This window comes from Rousettus aegyptiacus, unplaced genomic scaffold, assembly GCF_014176215.1.
Source record: "Rousettus aegyptiacus isolate mRouAeg1 unplaced genomic scaffold, mRouAeg1.p scaffold_m13_p_1, whole genome shotgun sequence".
NCBI classification, from domain to species: Eukaryota; Metazoa; Chordata; class Mammalia; order Chiroptera; family Pteropodidae; genus Rousettus; species Rousettus aegyptiacus.
Window position 1 is genome coordinate 45,459,180 of NW_023416284.1, and position 17,149 is coordinate 45,476,328.

The following is a 17,149-nucleotide window of genomic DNA, read 5'->3' on the forward strand; positions in this document are numbered from 1 at the left end:
GCCTGATCATCTACCTTCTTCTGAACAACAACAAAAAAATGATTTTATTTAACCTCCATTTATTCCTTTTCCAATATTTCTTTTCTTTATGTAGTTTCAGAACTATATATCATTTTCTCTGTACCTGAAGTTCTTTCAGAGCAGGTCTAGTAGCAATGAATTCCCTCTAAATTTATCTGAGAAAGTTTTCCTCTTTCATTTTGAAGTATAACTGCTTGAATAGAATTGTAAAATGCCAGGTTCTTTTTTTTTTTTTCTTAACACTTTAAAGATTTCATTCCACTCTTAAAGTCCATTATAGCCTTGTATCTCTGTAGGTCAAGTGTTTCCGCCCCCCCCCCCCCCCCCCCCCGCCGCCAGGCTTCCTTCAATATTTTCTCTTTGTCTGCAATTTGAATATAATATTCTTAGGTTGGTTTTGTTCGTCTTTTTGTTTCAAAACTATCTGGCTTGGTGTTCTCTGAACTTCTTGTAACTGCAGGTTGATGTCTGTCATTCTGGAATATTCTCAACCATTATTACTACAAATATTTATTCTACTTCATTCTCTTGTACTATTCCAATTATTTGTGTTCATCTTTTGATATTGTCCCACAGTTTTTGGATGCCTATTCTGTTTTCTCTTTCCTTTTTTCTCTTTGCATTTCAGTTTGGGAAGTTTCCATTGACCTCTGTTCAAATTAACTGATTCTTTTCTCAACCCTGCCAAGTCTATTGATGAGCCAGCCTATCAAAGATAGTCTTCATTTCTGTTACCATGTTTTTATTTCTAACATTCCTATTTGATTCTTTTTTAATTAATTTTCATCCCTCTGTTGACATTACATACCTTGCACATTGCATACTTTTTAGAGTTCTTCACATATTAAATATAATTATTTTAAATTCTCTGTCATAGCTGTGTCTAGTTTTGATGTTTACTTGATTTCTTCAAAATATATTTTTATTTGTCCTTTAGCATATGACTTTTTTTTTTGAAAGTCAGACATGTTGAATCAGGTACTAGGTAATGAGATAAATAGGCCTTTGGCATAAGAATCTATGTTAATCAGGCTGGGAGTCTGGCTGTATTTAATGTTTATTTTAGCCATAGGTATTCAGAAGCTTCAAATTTCTTGAGAGTCCTAATTTTTGTATCTCCTCTTGGTTTGGGGGCTTTTCTTTGTACTGTTCCTTAGAGAAAAACTGTGTCTTGCCAGTCTTTCAGCTATAATTCAGTATTATTATCCTGAAGACTTGTGGGTATGGTGGTAAAGTGTGGGGGGAAGGTAAGTATTCTATAATGTGTTTAAGTCTCAGTCTTTTAATGGACCTGTCCTGGAGTTGTGGTGTTCATAAATATTTCTGTCCCTACTCCAAGAGTATAGCTTTTTTACTCCCCTCACTTATTCCCTTCCCTGGCTGCAACATTCTCAATCTCATTCTTTAAAGCTCCAGTCTCTGTTTTTTTCTCCCTTTAGGCGAGAAAGGCAGACTGGTGCTAGAGTAGAATTCCCTTCCTCTAAATGGGATACAGCATCAAAATTATTCTCTGGCAAATTTTTTTTTTTTTTTTTATACCGGAGACTAGGGTTTTTTTGGGGTAGAAGAGAGTGTCTAGGAGGATTTAAAGGTGGATATTCCATCCTTTCCCTAGTTAAAGTTTCTAATATATCTTTCTCAAATTCTCACTGGGAGAATTTGGTGGATTCCTGGAAGGAAAGCCCATATGAAGGCATCATTGTGGTCTGCCAGGGATTTTTTTACTCTCGTACTAGTAAGCCCTTGGCTTCATAAAAATAACCATGTATGTGTTCCCCAGAATATGGTAACCAAATCTTGGGAGCTGTATTTCTCTGGACTGCCTGTCTGTCCAGATTTCGGAGTGGTAACAGTTTGCCCTGTTACCTTAGCTCTCCATTGGGTTCAAGAAAAGTTATTGATTTTCAGTTTGTCCAAGTGTTTCCTGGTACAGGACAAGTGTAATGATTTCTAAGCTCTCAACATGTTGAAGTGAAGCTGAAAGTCTACCCCCAGAGTTTTTTATTTTGTCAGTACTAGATTGTGTAGTTCTGACAAATTCCCAGGTGATATTGATACTACTAATCTGAAAACCATTGCTACTAAAGAAGAGGTTAGTTTCTCAATGTTTACTGCACATTTCTTATCACATGGAAAGCCTTTCAAAATCTTGATGCTCAGGCATCATCCCACACGATAATTAAATCAGAATTCTGGACATTTGACCTAGGCATCAGTATTTTTAATGCTAATTTAGAAAAGTATTACACATTAGAATCACATGGGAAAATTTTTTAATATATTTATATCCAGATGTGTGTTAGAGCAGGCTTGTACCAGCTTACACAAGCCAATTTTTAAATTATCAAGAATTTTGTGAGTTAAACAGTCATTATTCAAAATTAAATTATATAAACTTACAATTAAATGAATCATATTAAAAACAGACTCAAGACTCATCACTTCCTAACTGTGTTACTAAATTTTACTTTTATCTAAACTCTTATAGTTAATTATAGCTATTGTATCTGTATGGTGAAAATACTAAATAATAATGTGCTACTAAGCATCTCTTCCTAACTTTCCATTTAGAAATTTAATGTCGATGGCTTGAAATTTGCTGTGGTGAAAGCAGTTCTACCATGGTAATTGTCAAATACTATAAATATGGACTTCTCCTATCTCAGAACAGGTAGATATATACTTATCAGCACACCACTGCTTACATCTAACCCCCACTCCAAGATATTCCAATTCAATTGTCCTGGAATGAGACTTGAGGATGAAAATTTTAAGAGGTATACCAGATGGTGTTAATATGCATTCAAAATTGAGAAACATTGTTCTAGTTTACCAGTGTAGCCAGGTGGTGGAATTGTTTAGGTGTGATTCATTTTAGAGAATGACTTCACCAGCACCTGACCAAGATAAGATAAACATCTATATTCTTTTTCAGGGGTTCTAGTGGTGAAGTTGTGTCACTGCTGCTTGTTTTGGGATATAGACAAGTCGAAGAAAGCCTCAAGGCAAATCATTATATAAAAATTTTATCTTAAGAGCAATGCAAATTCATGGAAGAGCTTTTAAACAGGGAAGAATGTGATTAGATTGTGGTTTTAAACAAATCTCTGTGGAAAGTTTGGAAAAAACAAATTGGAGGGTGGCAAGAATATAGGTAGAGGGCTGGTGGAGACCATGACAATAATCTGATCCTCTCTGTGTCCCTCGGAGATGATGAGCTTCTTTTCTGCAACAGACATTGCTAATTGTCTAAATTTTCATTGCTAAGACTTCCTACCTTCCCTTGCCTCTTTCCACTTAATAGAGATTGGGAAATCAAGTATTTAGCTTTCCTGGTCTCTCTAGAAGCTAGGGATGGCCATGTGACACAGTTCTGGCCTATAAAAACAGACAAATACAGGAAGAACAAAGACTTCTGGGAAAGCTTTTTCTTTCCTGATAAATGGAGATATGACTGGTGCTACTGCTTTTCTCCTTCTTTCTGCCTTTAATATGGATATAATATCCGGAGTTGGGGTAGATATTTTGAAGCCATAAGGCAAGAAACAAGAAGGAAAGACTTAAGAAAAGAGAATATCAGAGCTGCCAATCCAGAGTCTGGCATAATTAACCAACAACATCAAAGCCAAAAAGCTATCTACCTCTTAACTTTTCTAATGTGAGAAAAATAAGCCTTTATTCATTTAAGCTAATGGTAGGTATTCTCTTGCTTGTTGTCAGAAGTATTCCTATTTTATCAAAAAGAAGAGTCTTTCACCAAAAAGAACTTTTCCAACCTTATTGATATTTCTACTAATTCTTCATTATCATCGTAGGGGAAAAGTTATCCTTACTACACTCCAAGGCAAATGCCCCTCAAGTACATACCCATTTCTTCCAGCACTTTTGATTAACCATTATTTCCTCATACTTTTATCTTCACTTTCATAACCCTTTGCATTACCTGTTTCATCCTCTGCCCAGAATGGATCTTTCTTCTCTGTTTCCCTGACAAATTACTATTATCTTTAAAAACCCAAATCAAAAGTTAATTATATTCTCTGCGAACATTCTTTCTTTTTACCTCAAAGGAGTTAATCTTTCCTTTCTAAATGACCCCATCACATTCTGCATATGTCTTATTTGGCATTAATCACAATGTATTAGAATTACTTGTCTGCTGAGTTAGAAGTTGAGCTCTTTTTAAAAAAAGTGTGTGGTTCCTGAGGCTAGAGGTGCTAGACAGTCTCCTTGGAGCTTTATAAAAATATCTAGATAGTTACTAATCCGGTAATTCTCATGTAGCTACTGCACAGGCCAGTATTTGAGAATCATTACCATAGCTCTTTTATCTCGAGTACCAAAAGATAATGAATGTATTTGCTAAAGAAATAATAAACTGTTACTGAAATAAACAATTATATTTTCATTACCTGTAAAACTAGCCAATCTCTCTCGTTTATAGGATGGTTCTTCCAGGTCTTCTGCTATTGATTCAGTCGTTGATGCACTTGACTTAGAAACCATACTGCTTCCTAAAACTGATCTTTAACAATAAATAACATGATTCATTTAATTAGATGTCCTTATAGACAATTAAATATATAAATGAAAACATTACCAGATTGAGAAATAAAACATCCTTTAATCGTCTATGCAAAACTGCTAAAAATTAATGAGTTCTTTAAACATTGAGTTGATTTTTAATATTCTTTAAGTAAAAAGTCACTTTAAATATATTTTAGAGATAAGACATGTCAACATCATTCCCAAAGTCCTTCAGTGGATTCCCCATATATTTAGTGTAATAACTCAAAATATAGACTACCTAGACTCTTTTCATTATCACTCTTCCCTTCCCTTTTCCTTTTTTCTTTTTTCTTCTTCTTTTTTTTTTAAGATCCTTAATCTTGTGAAGCTCTCCTACTTCAGGAGCAATACCTTTCCTGTTCTCAGCCTAGAAAGCCCTTCCTTTCATTTTTCACCAGGTTTCTGCTCACTGTTCAAATCTCATCCTAAATGTATTTTATTCAATTTAATAAACGTCCTCTCAGGATTTACTTTAAAAAAAAAAAAAGTATATATTCAGTGGGAAATTGATACATTCAAGAACCCCCAAATAATTTCCTTAAATATATAAACTAAACATTATTCCATGATATTACATAGGGTTTTTTTTTTCCCCCTTTCTATTTATAGTCCCACTGCCCTCTAAAAGGGTGAGCGGGTCTAGTTTACTGAAATATCCTTTGTATGTTGAGCACTCCTAGGGCTTCTGAATACAAATTTGGAGGCTGACTCTACAGCAGCATACTTTCTCTTAAATTTTATGCTTAGTTGACATATGGAACTTTTAACTTGTCAAATTTAAAGTTACACATTCAACTATTTCCTCATAATCTTTACATTGTTTTAGGATGCACCGTTTCATTATTGCAGAGACTCTAAACTTCTTCATTCCTATAAGCATTAATAAAATTTCAAGGGTATTAATATCTACATTTTATTTACAAAAAAAGAAAATTATAAAATAAAAGAGAAATGAAACCCTAGAAGAAAAGGAATTTGCATGAGAGAACAGGTGGGGGAAAGGAAAGCTACTCCTTCCCATAAATTGCAGCATAATGAGAAGTCGGAGAAAACTGTAGAAAGTGAAGAAATATGTCTGTGAGTATGTGATGCTAGCCCCGTTTTGGTTCTTCAGGACATCTTGAGTCAAATCTAAGTATTTTTTCACAAATGTTTGGTGTGAGTGTAGGGGAACTTCTTAAGACATGCAAACCTCTATGAAAAGAACATAAATATGGCACATTAGGATGATATGGTGAACCTGGCAGACTGGAGACATACATGCAACCTAAGTTACATATATGCAACTTAAATGAAAAGACAATATATATGACATAAAAAAGAAGTAGAGAATTATATACTCTACCTTGTCAGCTGCCCTAACATACTAGGATTTAGTGTATTTTGATAAAGGCTATAGGAAGCTACACATTCTGATACCAATGAGCCTTCTTGTGATGTTAATAGTTTTGGCTTTGCTGTACCAATATGTAAATCTGGATGGAAAAGAGGTCGAGGAGTAACATCAACTCCGTGTGCATCAATCACCTGTGGAAAATGGTAATATAAAACAAAATAAGTAAAAAAGATGAGATTTCTAAATAATAGAAAAGAGAAACAAAAGTAGTAGAAAAAGATGAGTATAATGTTTCTAGGATAGGACGAACATGAAAAATTTAATGATAAAAGATTTTATGCTTAAAATTTGGTTTCTTAATTAAACATATTTTTTAAAAAATACTATTTTACCCCTATACAAACAATATAGATTAATTTCAGGAACACGATTCATTCAGATATTATTATTGTATATTAGTTTTTTATGCATAAGCTTTGAAAACACTAATTTTCATTTAACACTTTATTAATAAACATTTCCAGATTACATATTCTTCATTCATTTTGTTTTGGACTAATTTTAATTCTTTCAATTAAGAAATTTAACACACACAGAAATGTAATTAAAACAAAGCCATATAGTTAATAATATAAATGTTATATATATAATAATCACGACTAAAAAATTAGAACATCAATAGCACCTTTAGAAGACTTGGCCTCTTCTAGCACACAGATAACACCCCTGGCCTTTGCCCCGTCTGGATGGCAACTTCTCTCTCCTCCCAGTGGGAATCACTAACTTAATTCTGGTAATCATTTCTTTTTATAGTTTTATTAAGTATGTATTCCTAAACATTGGCATTTACTTTTTATACATTGTATTGAAATATGAGTAAAGTACACATATAAATGTAAAGCTTAATAAATTTTCACTAACTTAACACACACATGCCTTGCATTCAGATTTAGAGACAGAAAATTACCATCATCCCAGAAGTTCCTTTTTTGGGAGATACTATCTCCCACCAAAGGTAACAATTATTCTGATACCATGGATTAGTTTTGCCTGTTTTTCACATTTAGATGGAATTGTATAGCATGTACTCTTTGGTTGCTGATTTCTTTTGTTCAATAGTACATTTGTGAGATTCATTCATATTATGAAGTATAGTTGCAGATGGTTCATTTTCATTGTTGTGAATGTCATAATTTTATTTATCTACTCTATTGTTCATGGATGTTTCTGTAGTTTCCATTTTTTGGCTATTACAAATGGTGCTGCTATGAATATTGTTGTACATGTATTTTGCTAAATATGCTGTATGAATTTGTGTTGGGTATGTATCGAAGACTGTAATTTCTGGGTAATAAACATATACATATATGTTCACCTTTAACAGATACTGCTAAAGTTTTCCGAAGTGGTTCCCAGATTTTGTCAGCACTTTGTATTTACCGTATTTGTCAATGTAATTTAGTTTGCCTGTTTTTAAATTTATATTGTCATATATTATGACTGACATGTCTGTCATCTTTTGTTCAACGTTTTGTATTTGTCCATGTTGTTCCATGTACAGTAATTTGTTCATTTACTAATGACTGTAGGCCGTTGGATTAGTATATCGTATTATTTTTCCATTTTACTTTTAATAGATATTGTTTCAGTTCTTAGGCATCATGTGAACTGTTTTAATAAGCATTTATGTAAAAGTATACTGGTATACATGAGAATGCAATTCTATAGGGGATATATAGATGTGTATTTGATGGGTCAACTTGATTAGATAACACCAAACTATTCTCAAAATTGGTTGTAAAAATTTTTATGATTACCAGTATTGTGTGATAGTTGCTGTTACTCCACATTCTCATCCACCACTAGCACCGCCATATTTATAAATTTAAGCCAGTCTGGTATGTGTATACAGGTATCTCATTTTAATTTTTAATTTCCATAAAGTTGAGTTTGTTTTCATAAAATTATTCCCATTTTAATTTCCTTTTTTGAAGAATGTCCCATTCAAGTCCTTTGCACAGTTTTCTATTGAGTTTTTACTGAGAACAGAGGTCATGAGTGTTTGCAAATGTGAATCCTTTCAGTTTTATGTGTTGCAAATGTCTTCTTTCACTCTGTGGCTTCGTTTTATTTGTGATACCTTTTAATGAATAGAAGTTCTTGATCTTAATGTAAGTAAACTTATTACATTTTCCTTTATGGTTCATATTTTAGATGTTTCATTCAAAAAACTATTCCCACTCCTGAAGTTATGAAGGTATTTTTCTATATGTTGCTTTGTATGTTTAGACCTATAATATGCCTGGAATAGAATTTTGTGTATAGTATAAAGAAGCCAATATATTTTATTCAATATGAATATCGAATTGCCTCAATAAGAATTTTTGAAAAATCCTGTCATTTCCCCATTACTCTGCAGTGCACATTAATTATAAAATCAATGTTTATATGTGCTTGAGTCACTTGTAGGCTCTGTCCATCCCTTGCTAATGTTACACTTGTAATTAAACTATGTATCTGGGAGAGCAAGTCTTCCCACCAAGTTCTTAATCAAGAGTATCTTGGCTATTATTAGGCTTTAGCAGTTTCAAACAAATTTTAGAATTAACTTGAAAAGTTCTTGAAAAAAAATTTTAAAAACCTGAGATTTTTACTGGAATTGCAAAAAGTCTATAAATCAAAATTCGGGTATAATTGATATGCATACAATATTGACTATGCATAAACATGTTTATCTCTTCATTTGTTTGTGTCTTCTTTAATATCACTCAATAGTATGATTTTTAAAATACAGGTATGTGCATCTTTTGTTATATTTATCCAAAAGTACTTGATATATTTTAGTGCTATTATAATAAATGGTATCATTTAAAAATGTAATTTTTTAACCATTTGTTGCTAGTATACATACAATTGTTTTTTGTTTTCTTGTTTGATTTTATTTGATATCCAATAATCTTGCTAAATTCTTATTAATTTGATAATTATCAGTAGGTAACTTTTATATGTAGACAAATGTGTCATTTACAAATATTTAACATTTTGTTTCGTCCCTTCCAATTCTTATACTTTTCATTTTTTCTTGCTGTATGGAATTGGCTAAAACTTCCAAGAATGTTGGATAGACGTGGATCTTTCCTAGAAATGCTTCACCATTAAAAATGATCATTGCTGCATGACTTTGTAGATAGGAATCAGATTAAGTAAGTTCTTTGTGATTCCCAGTTTCAGAACTTTTCTTTTTAATCATAAATAGATATTTAATCTTATCAGATACTTTCTATCTGTATTGAGATGACTATATGCTGTTTTTCTTTAAGCAGTTAATATGGTGTATTATACCGAAGGATTTTAAAATTTTAAACCAATCTTGGTATACACTCCACTTCTTCATGATGTATTCTCTCTTTTTACTGTTATTAAATTTGCTAATATTTTATTGAAGATTTCTCATGTTTGTAAGTAAGAATAGCTTGTAATGTTTCTTTGTCATACTGTTATATTCAGATTTTGATATCAAGATAATTCTAGCCTCATGAGTTTTGGTTTACACCACTTTTCTTGCTCTATTTTTGTCCATATATATTTAGCACATATCACTAATGAAAAACATCTGGGCCTGGAATTACCTTTAAAAGGTTTTAAAATTATTCATGTTAATTTCTCTAATAGCTTCCAATTTTTAATTTTTGTCTTGGTAAAAAAGTAAGTTTTTAAAAGAATTTTTCCATTTTATCTTAATTTTCAAATTTTTAAAATTCAGAAGTGAAATAAATTTACCACAATATGAATTATCATTTAGAATAGCTTTTAAAGTGTACAATTTAGTGGTTTTTAGTATATCCACAGATATGTGTAATTGTCATAAGTTAATTTTAGAAAGTATTTATCACTTCAAGAAGAAACTCTATATCCTTTAACTTTATCCCCCTAATTCTCCTCTCCCCTCTCAGCCTTATGCCCCACTAATATATTTCATGTTTCTATGAATTTCCTTATTCTTGATTTTCTTATGAGTGGAATTATATGCTATGTGGTTATTTTGTGACCGGCTTGTTTCAGTTAGCCTAATGGTTTCAAGTTTCATCCATGTTGTAGCATACATTGGTACTTTATTACTCATGATTGAATAGTGTTTCATTGTATCAATAAGTCATCTTTTGTTTAGCTATTTGTCAATACCTTTTAGCTATTATGAATAATGTTGCTATAAACATTCCCGTGTAAGTTTTATGTGTGGAAATTTATTGTAATTTCTTTTGAAAGTATATACCTAAGAGTGGAATTGCTCGGTCACATGGTAACAGTATATTTAACCTTTTGAGGAAATATCACTGTTTTCCAAAGTGGTGAGATCATTTTACATTCCCATCATCAGTGTATGAGGGTTCTGATTTCTTTACATACTTGCCAATACTTTTTATCTTTTTGATTCTAGCCATCCTAATCATTATTAAGTAAATATCTCATTGTGGTTTTGATTTCCAGTTCTCTGATGACTAAAGATATTGAGTATTTTTTCATGTGCTTTTTGACCATTTGCATACGTTCTTTGGGAAAATGAGTATTCAAAGCCTTTGCCCAATTTTTAATTGGGTTATTTGTCTTTTTATTATTGAATTGTAAGAGTTCTTTATATAGCCCAGATAGAAATCCCTGAACAGGTACATGGTTTGTAAATATTTTCTCATATTCTGTGGGTTGACTTTTTACTTTCATGTTATGTCCTTTAAGTCACAAACACTTTTACTTTTGATAAAGTGCAATTCGACTATTTTTTTTCTTTCGTTTGGTCATATTTTGTGTCATATCTTAAGAATTTTACATGTAGGTCTCTGACTTACGTGAAGTTAAATTTTTTTATATGATATGGGGTAAAGGTCCAACTTCGTTCTTCTGGATGTGGCAATCTAGTCATTCCAGCATTATTCACTGAAAGGACTGTCCTTTTCCTATTGAATGCTCAATATTCTTATCAAAAATCGGTTGACCATTGATGAATAGGTTTATTTCTGGACTCTTAATTCTACTCCATTGATCTATATGTCTACCTAGTGCCAGTACCACACTATCTTGATTACTGTTGCTTTGTAATAAATGTTGAAATTGGGAAGTATGAGTCTGCCTACTTTCTTCTTCTTTTTCAGAATTGTTTTGGCTATTCTAGGTTCCCTGCAATTTCATATGTATTTTAGAATCAATTGTCGATTCACACAAAGAAGTCAACTAGAATTCCGATAAGAATCGTATTGAATCTAGAGATAACATTAGGGAGTATAGCCATCTTAACAGTAGTAAATCTTCCAATCCATGAATTTGGAATACTTTCCCATTTATTTAGATCTTTAATTTTAACAATGTATTATAGTTTTAAGAGCATAATATTTTACTTCTATTAAATTTATTCCTAAGTATTTTATTGTTTTTGATGTTATTGTGAAATTGTTTTCTTAATTTAATTTTCAAATTATTTATTGCAAGTACATAAAAAATACAATCTATTTCTATATTGAACATGTATCCTACAATCTAACAGAATTCGTTCATTAGTTTTAATAGTTTTTTCTTTTTAGTGGATTTCTTAGGTGTTTCTATATACAACATTATGTCATCTGAAAGTAGATAGTTTTACTTCTTTTTAAGGTAGATGCCTTTTATTGCTTCATCTGGTTTAATTGCCCTATCTAGAACCTCCAGTACAATGTTGAATAGAAGTAGTAAGATTTTATCTTGTTCCTGATCTCAGAGGGAAAGCATCTAGTCTTGCACAATTAAGTATGCTGGTGAATTTTTCGTAAATGTCCTTCATCAGGTTGAGAAAATTCCTAATACTCCTAGTTTAAGTATTCTTTACCATAAAAATGTTAGATTTTGACAAGTGCTTTTTCTACATCTATTGAGATAATCATGTGATTTTTACTTTTTTTTCCCTACTAATATGATGTATGTATTACATTAATAGATTTTTAGATGTTAAACTATTTGCATCCCTGGGGTAATTCCTACTTGCTCATTCTTATGAAATCAATGGTGTCTCCTCAAATTCATACGTTGAGGCCCTAACCCCCAGAACCTCTAAATGTGACTGTATTTGGTTACAGGCCATTAAAGGGATAATTAAGTTAAAATGAGGCCCTTAGAATGAGGCCTAATCCAATCTGACTAGTGTACTTAGAGGAACAGTAGATTAGGACAAAGAAACAACAGATAAACACACGCAACGGAAAGATCAGCTAAGCACACAGCAAGAAGGTGGCCATCCACAATCTCCATTTTTAAAATAGTTTCTATCTCTTTATTAATATTCTCTATTTGTATTTGATGTGACATGGTCATCATACCTTCTTTAATCATGGTTTCTTTAGTTCTATAAATATATTTATAATGGCTACTTTTAAATCTCTTTGTGAAATCTGACATTCGGTTCCTCCCAGGACAGTTTCTGTTGCCTACTTTTTTTCTATCCACAGTGAAAAGCCCAGGGCCAGGGAGCTTTCTTTCTCAGCTTGTTCTATGAGGCCAGTATTACCCTACTATCGAAATCAGACAAATATATCACAAAAAAATAAAACTATAGACCAATATCTCTTATGAATATAGATACAAACATCCTCAACAAAATTTAGCAAACCAAATCTAGCAATGTGTAACAAGAATTATACTCTGTAACTTCATTAGGTTGCTAAGGCCACCATAACAAAATATCACAGACTGTGTGACTTAAACAGCAGAAATTTATTAGTTCTGGAGGCTAGATGTCCTGGCTTGATGCCACTCCTTGCTCTTTTAGTCTATTAATATGTTAAGCAATAATGATTTTTAAATGTTGAAACAACCTTGCATGCATTATCTTTACTGGTCATGATTATCTCTTTTACATAGTATTGTTAATACTACGTAATACCCTAATCCCAATGAGATGGTATTGGGGGGTGGAACCTTTGAGAGACAATTAGGTAATGAAGAAGGGGCCCTCATGAATAGGATTAGTGTTCTTATAAGAGGCCAGAGAGCTAGCTAAATCTTTCTGACATGTGAGAGAAGTTGGCAGTCTGCAACCTGAGAGTCCTTGTCAGAACCTGACTATGCTAGCACCCCCCCATCTTGGACTTCTAGCCTCCGGAACTGAGAGAAATAAATTTGTTTATAAGCCACCCACTCTAGGGTACTTTGTTATAGCAGCTTGAGTTGAGTAAGATAATAGTATATGTAATATATGTGTGCAAGTATATAGTATTCATTTATTAAAACCGTGTTAGGGCTGTTTCCATTTTTGGCTATTATAAATAAAGCTATTATGAACATATACTTTCTCTTGTATAAATACCTAGAAGTGGGATGATGGATGATACAATAGGTATAATTTAATAAACTGCCAAATTGTTTTTCATTTTCCCTTCCTACCAGCACTATATGAGAGTTCTGGGTCCTGCACTTACTTGCCAACATTTGATATGGTCAGTCTTTTAGTTTTAGTCATTCCAACATGTGTATAACAGTATTTCATTGTTTTAATTGCATTTCATTAATGACTAATAACGATCATCTTTTGATGTGCTCATTTGTCATCTAAATTGAACTTTGGTTAAGTTTGTTCAAATGTTTTGCCCATTTTTAAAATTAGGTTGTCTTAATATAGTTTTGAGTGTTGATATGTTTTGAATACAAGTACTTTATCAGATATATGCTTTGTAAATAATATTTCCCATTGTGTGGCTTTTCTTTCCATTCTCTTAGCCGTGTCTTTCAAAGACTATAAGTTTTAATTTTAATGAAGCTGTTTACCAATTTTATCTTTAATGGACTATATTTTCTGGTGTCATATCTAAAAAATCATTGCCTAGCCCATTCAGATTTACTAATTATATACTTTTCTGTATATATGTTATACTTTAAAAGTTTTAAAAAAAGTCAATTCTTGTATTATAAGTTCCCTAATGAGATAAGATAACCAATTTCATGACAATTCATTTTGATATTTTCTAAAGTACATTGCAAAGAGTGGATGATAGCTGTACTCTATTAAAACTGAATTAGTTATAATGTCATAACCAACGGGTTCTTAAGGTCATGAGTAGACTTTTCTCATTCTACTTTAATGATCTTATTACTAAAAGCTAATATTATGCTTTAAGGTATGTTATGTGGTAAAGACTCTAATAAAATCAATGTTAATATTAGAAGTGAGTGATTATTTCAAAGCAGCATATTTTCTAACTTTAACATTTCATCAACTTCTTCAAGGTGTCATTTGCTTTTTAAAAAAGTGTTTATTTATTTAAATTAGTTTCAAATATACAGCACATTGGTTAGACATCTATATAGTTCATAAAATGATCCCCCTAATTGCTCCCTCCCTCCCCGGCCCTCCATCTAGCCATCGTATTAATGCAAACTGGATTCTCTCTGCCGTGCTCCCCATCCCTGTGACCAACTATCAACTACAAATTTGTACTTCTTTAACCCTTCACCCCATTCTCCCAGCCCCCCAACCTCCCTCCCCTCTGTCACCAAATTGTCCACTATACTTGTGAGTCTGCTTTTGATTAGTTTGTTCTTTTTGTTCCTTAGATTCTGCATGTAACTGATATCATATGGTATTTATCTTTCTCTGACTTATTTCACTCAGCATAATAACCTCTAGGTCCATCCATGTCATTGCAAATGGTAGGATTTCATTTTCTTTTAATGGCTGAGTAATATTGCATTGTATAAATGAACCATAATTTCTTTATTCAGTTGTCTGCTGATAGGCATTTAGGTTGCTTCCATTTCTTGGCTATTGTAAACTGTGCTGCCATGCAAAAAAAAAAAAAGCGGAACCAACTTCTTACATCGTATACAAAAATAGACTCAAAATGGATTAAAGACTTAAATGTAAGACCTGAAACCATAAAACTTCTAGAAGAAAACATAGGCAGTAAACTCTCTGATATCACTAACAGGAACTTCTTTTCAGATATATCTCCTCGGGCAAGGGAAAAAAAGAAAAAATAAACAAATGGTACTGCATCAAACTAAAAAATTTTTGTACAAGGTGTCATTTTCAAATAAACTCAGAATTCTAAAAAATATTACCTGAATAGTGGCCTTTGTGCTAGAAATATTGCTTTTTTCTGTTTTTATGTCAGATGGAACCACCATGGTTTTTGATAGACCCATTCTGCTTTGGCATGCACTAGGATATCCTTTCGCTTGAGTTCCTTTTGCCAGGCCAGTAAAGCTAATAGCCTTCGCTGGCTGTGTGCCAGTGTTTCTATATCAGAAAAAGAAAACATAATACAGCAGATCCACAATTGAGGAAAAATGAACCAATAATAAAACAACAGACTTTCATTTAGAAACATGGAAACAATATAAACACATAAACAAGAAATAATAATAGCAACTGAAGAGCTCTTTATGAGTAAGCAAAGTTCTAGAATCTTTACATGCATTATGCCAATCTTTCCACTCAGAAATTCTAAGAGGTTACTATTAATATTATTTTATATAAAATCACAGAGGTTTAGAGCGAAACAGTTCTACTAGAGTTGAACTAGAGTTGAATTTACACCCAGGCAGTCAGATCAAAAGTCTACACTGATTTATCTGGGTCTGTTTCCTTATCCGTATAATGGGGATAACAATAGTATCTAACTCATAGGTTATTTGAGGACTAAAATAATTAGTTTTTATATTATAGCTAGGAAGTACCTGACATAGAGTAAGCAGAAATGAGTGCAGAGTGCCATTACACAGGTAGATTAAAGCATAAATATAAGCCTATGAAAGAATATAATGTTCCTGCCTGAACAATTATATAATTTTTAATGAGAAGTTATCATCAAAATGTTTGTATCCTGAAGAAAAAAAAGATGTGATTTCACTTTTAGATCTATTCTGTAAATTCTCTAAGACAAAAACATACCTTATCACTTGTTTCTTCTAGTACTATGATTGTACTGCAGATATCTATAAAATGAGGATGACCTTCCCTTAAAGAAATGTATTTTCAAAGAAAACATTTCTAACAATACTTTTACTTTCTAAATCATAAAATATCAGAAAAGAATATTTTAAAATGACATCAATCCACTTTTCATATTTTATTTTTATTTGAAGCTGTTACTACTGCTTGACACTTTGCAGTTGTCCACTCTTCTACTGGAATAGAATCATGTTATGGCAAAAACTCTGTCTTGTTAATTGCTATATCCCTAGCACCCAGGACAGTGCCCAGTATATTGTGGGCACACAATAAGTATTTTTAAATAAGTGAATAAGAGAATTTCATTCATAAACTATTTTGAATTTATTCTTTTTAAGTATTCTACTCTATCCTCCCTCCTTCAGTCTCTAAATGACTTGGCCTCCAAAATCTCTAATAAAATAAAAGTGATTAATCACCAGGTAAAAACTTCTTAAATTACTTCTCCACCTTATATTCTTCTTCTGCATCCTACAAACTCATCTAATTCATCTTTATTTCCATATGGAATATAGAAATATATTCCTATATTTCTTTATTTCCTCTTTCAATAAGAGTTGGCATTCTTATCTAAGACTGATCTTTCTACCTGTGCTTTGGAACCTGTCTCTCACTACTTTCTCAGGAGCTCTTTTCCAGCAATAATTTCTTGTCTCCTATATCTTAGTTCTTATCTTTTCCCTCATAATTCCCTTATAATTAAGCTCCAGTCATGCCACATTTAAAAATCCTTCCTTTAACTGTCTTCCTCTATTACTATATCTCTCCTTCCTTTCAGTTAATATTTTATATTTTTCAGCTTTAGTTGGCATACAATGTTATATTAGTTTCAAGTATACAACATAGTGATTAGACATCTATATAACTCACAAAGTGATCATCCCAAAAAACCTAGCGCTCTTTTGACACTGTACATAGTTATTACAATATTACTGGCTATATTCTTTATGCTAAACTTTATGACAATTTTGTAACTACCAATTTGTGCCTCTTAAACCCTCCCCACCTTTTCACTAACTCCCCTCCAACCCCCTTCCATCTGGTAACCCTCAAAATGTTCTCTGTATCTATGAGTTTGTTTTTTTTTAAATTTTATTTGTTCTTTAGATTCCATATAAATGTGCAATCATATAGCATTTGTCTTCCTCTTACTCCACTAATCACAATATCCTCTAGGTCCATCATTAAATATCTTTTTCCATCCCATTACTTTTAGTCTGTGTCTTTTAATCTGAAGCGAGTCTCTTATAGGC

General features: G+C 32.2%; 1 protein-coding gene across 1 annotated transcript in view; it reads right to left on the reverse strand.

Annotated features, from left to right (window-relative positions):
- Positions 1 to 17,149, reverse strand: part of DNAI4 (dynein axonemal intermediate chain 4) — an 84,060-nt gene that overhangs the window by 56,556 nt on the left and 10,355 nt on the right. The window contains 3 exon segments of the mRNA XM_016120843.2: positions 4,434 to 4,546; positions 5,936 to 6,117; positions 15,005 to 15,182. Of these exon segments, the coding sequence (XP_015976329.2) occupies positions 4,434 to 4,546; positions 5,936 to 6,117; positions 15,005 to 15,182 (473 nt within the window).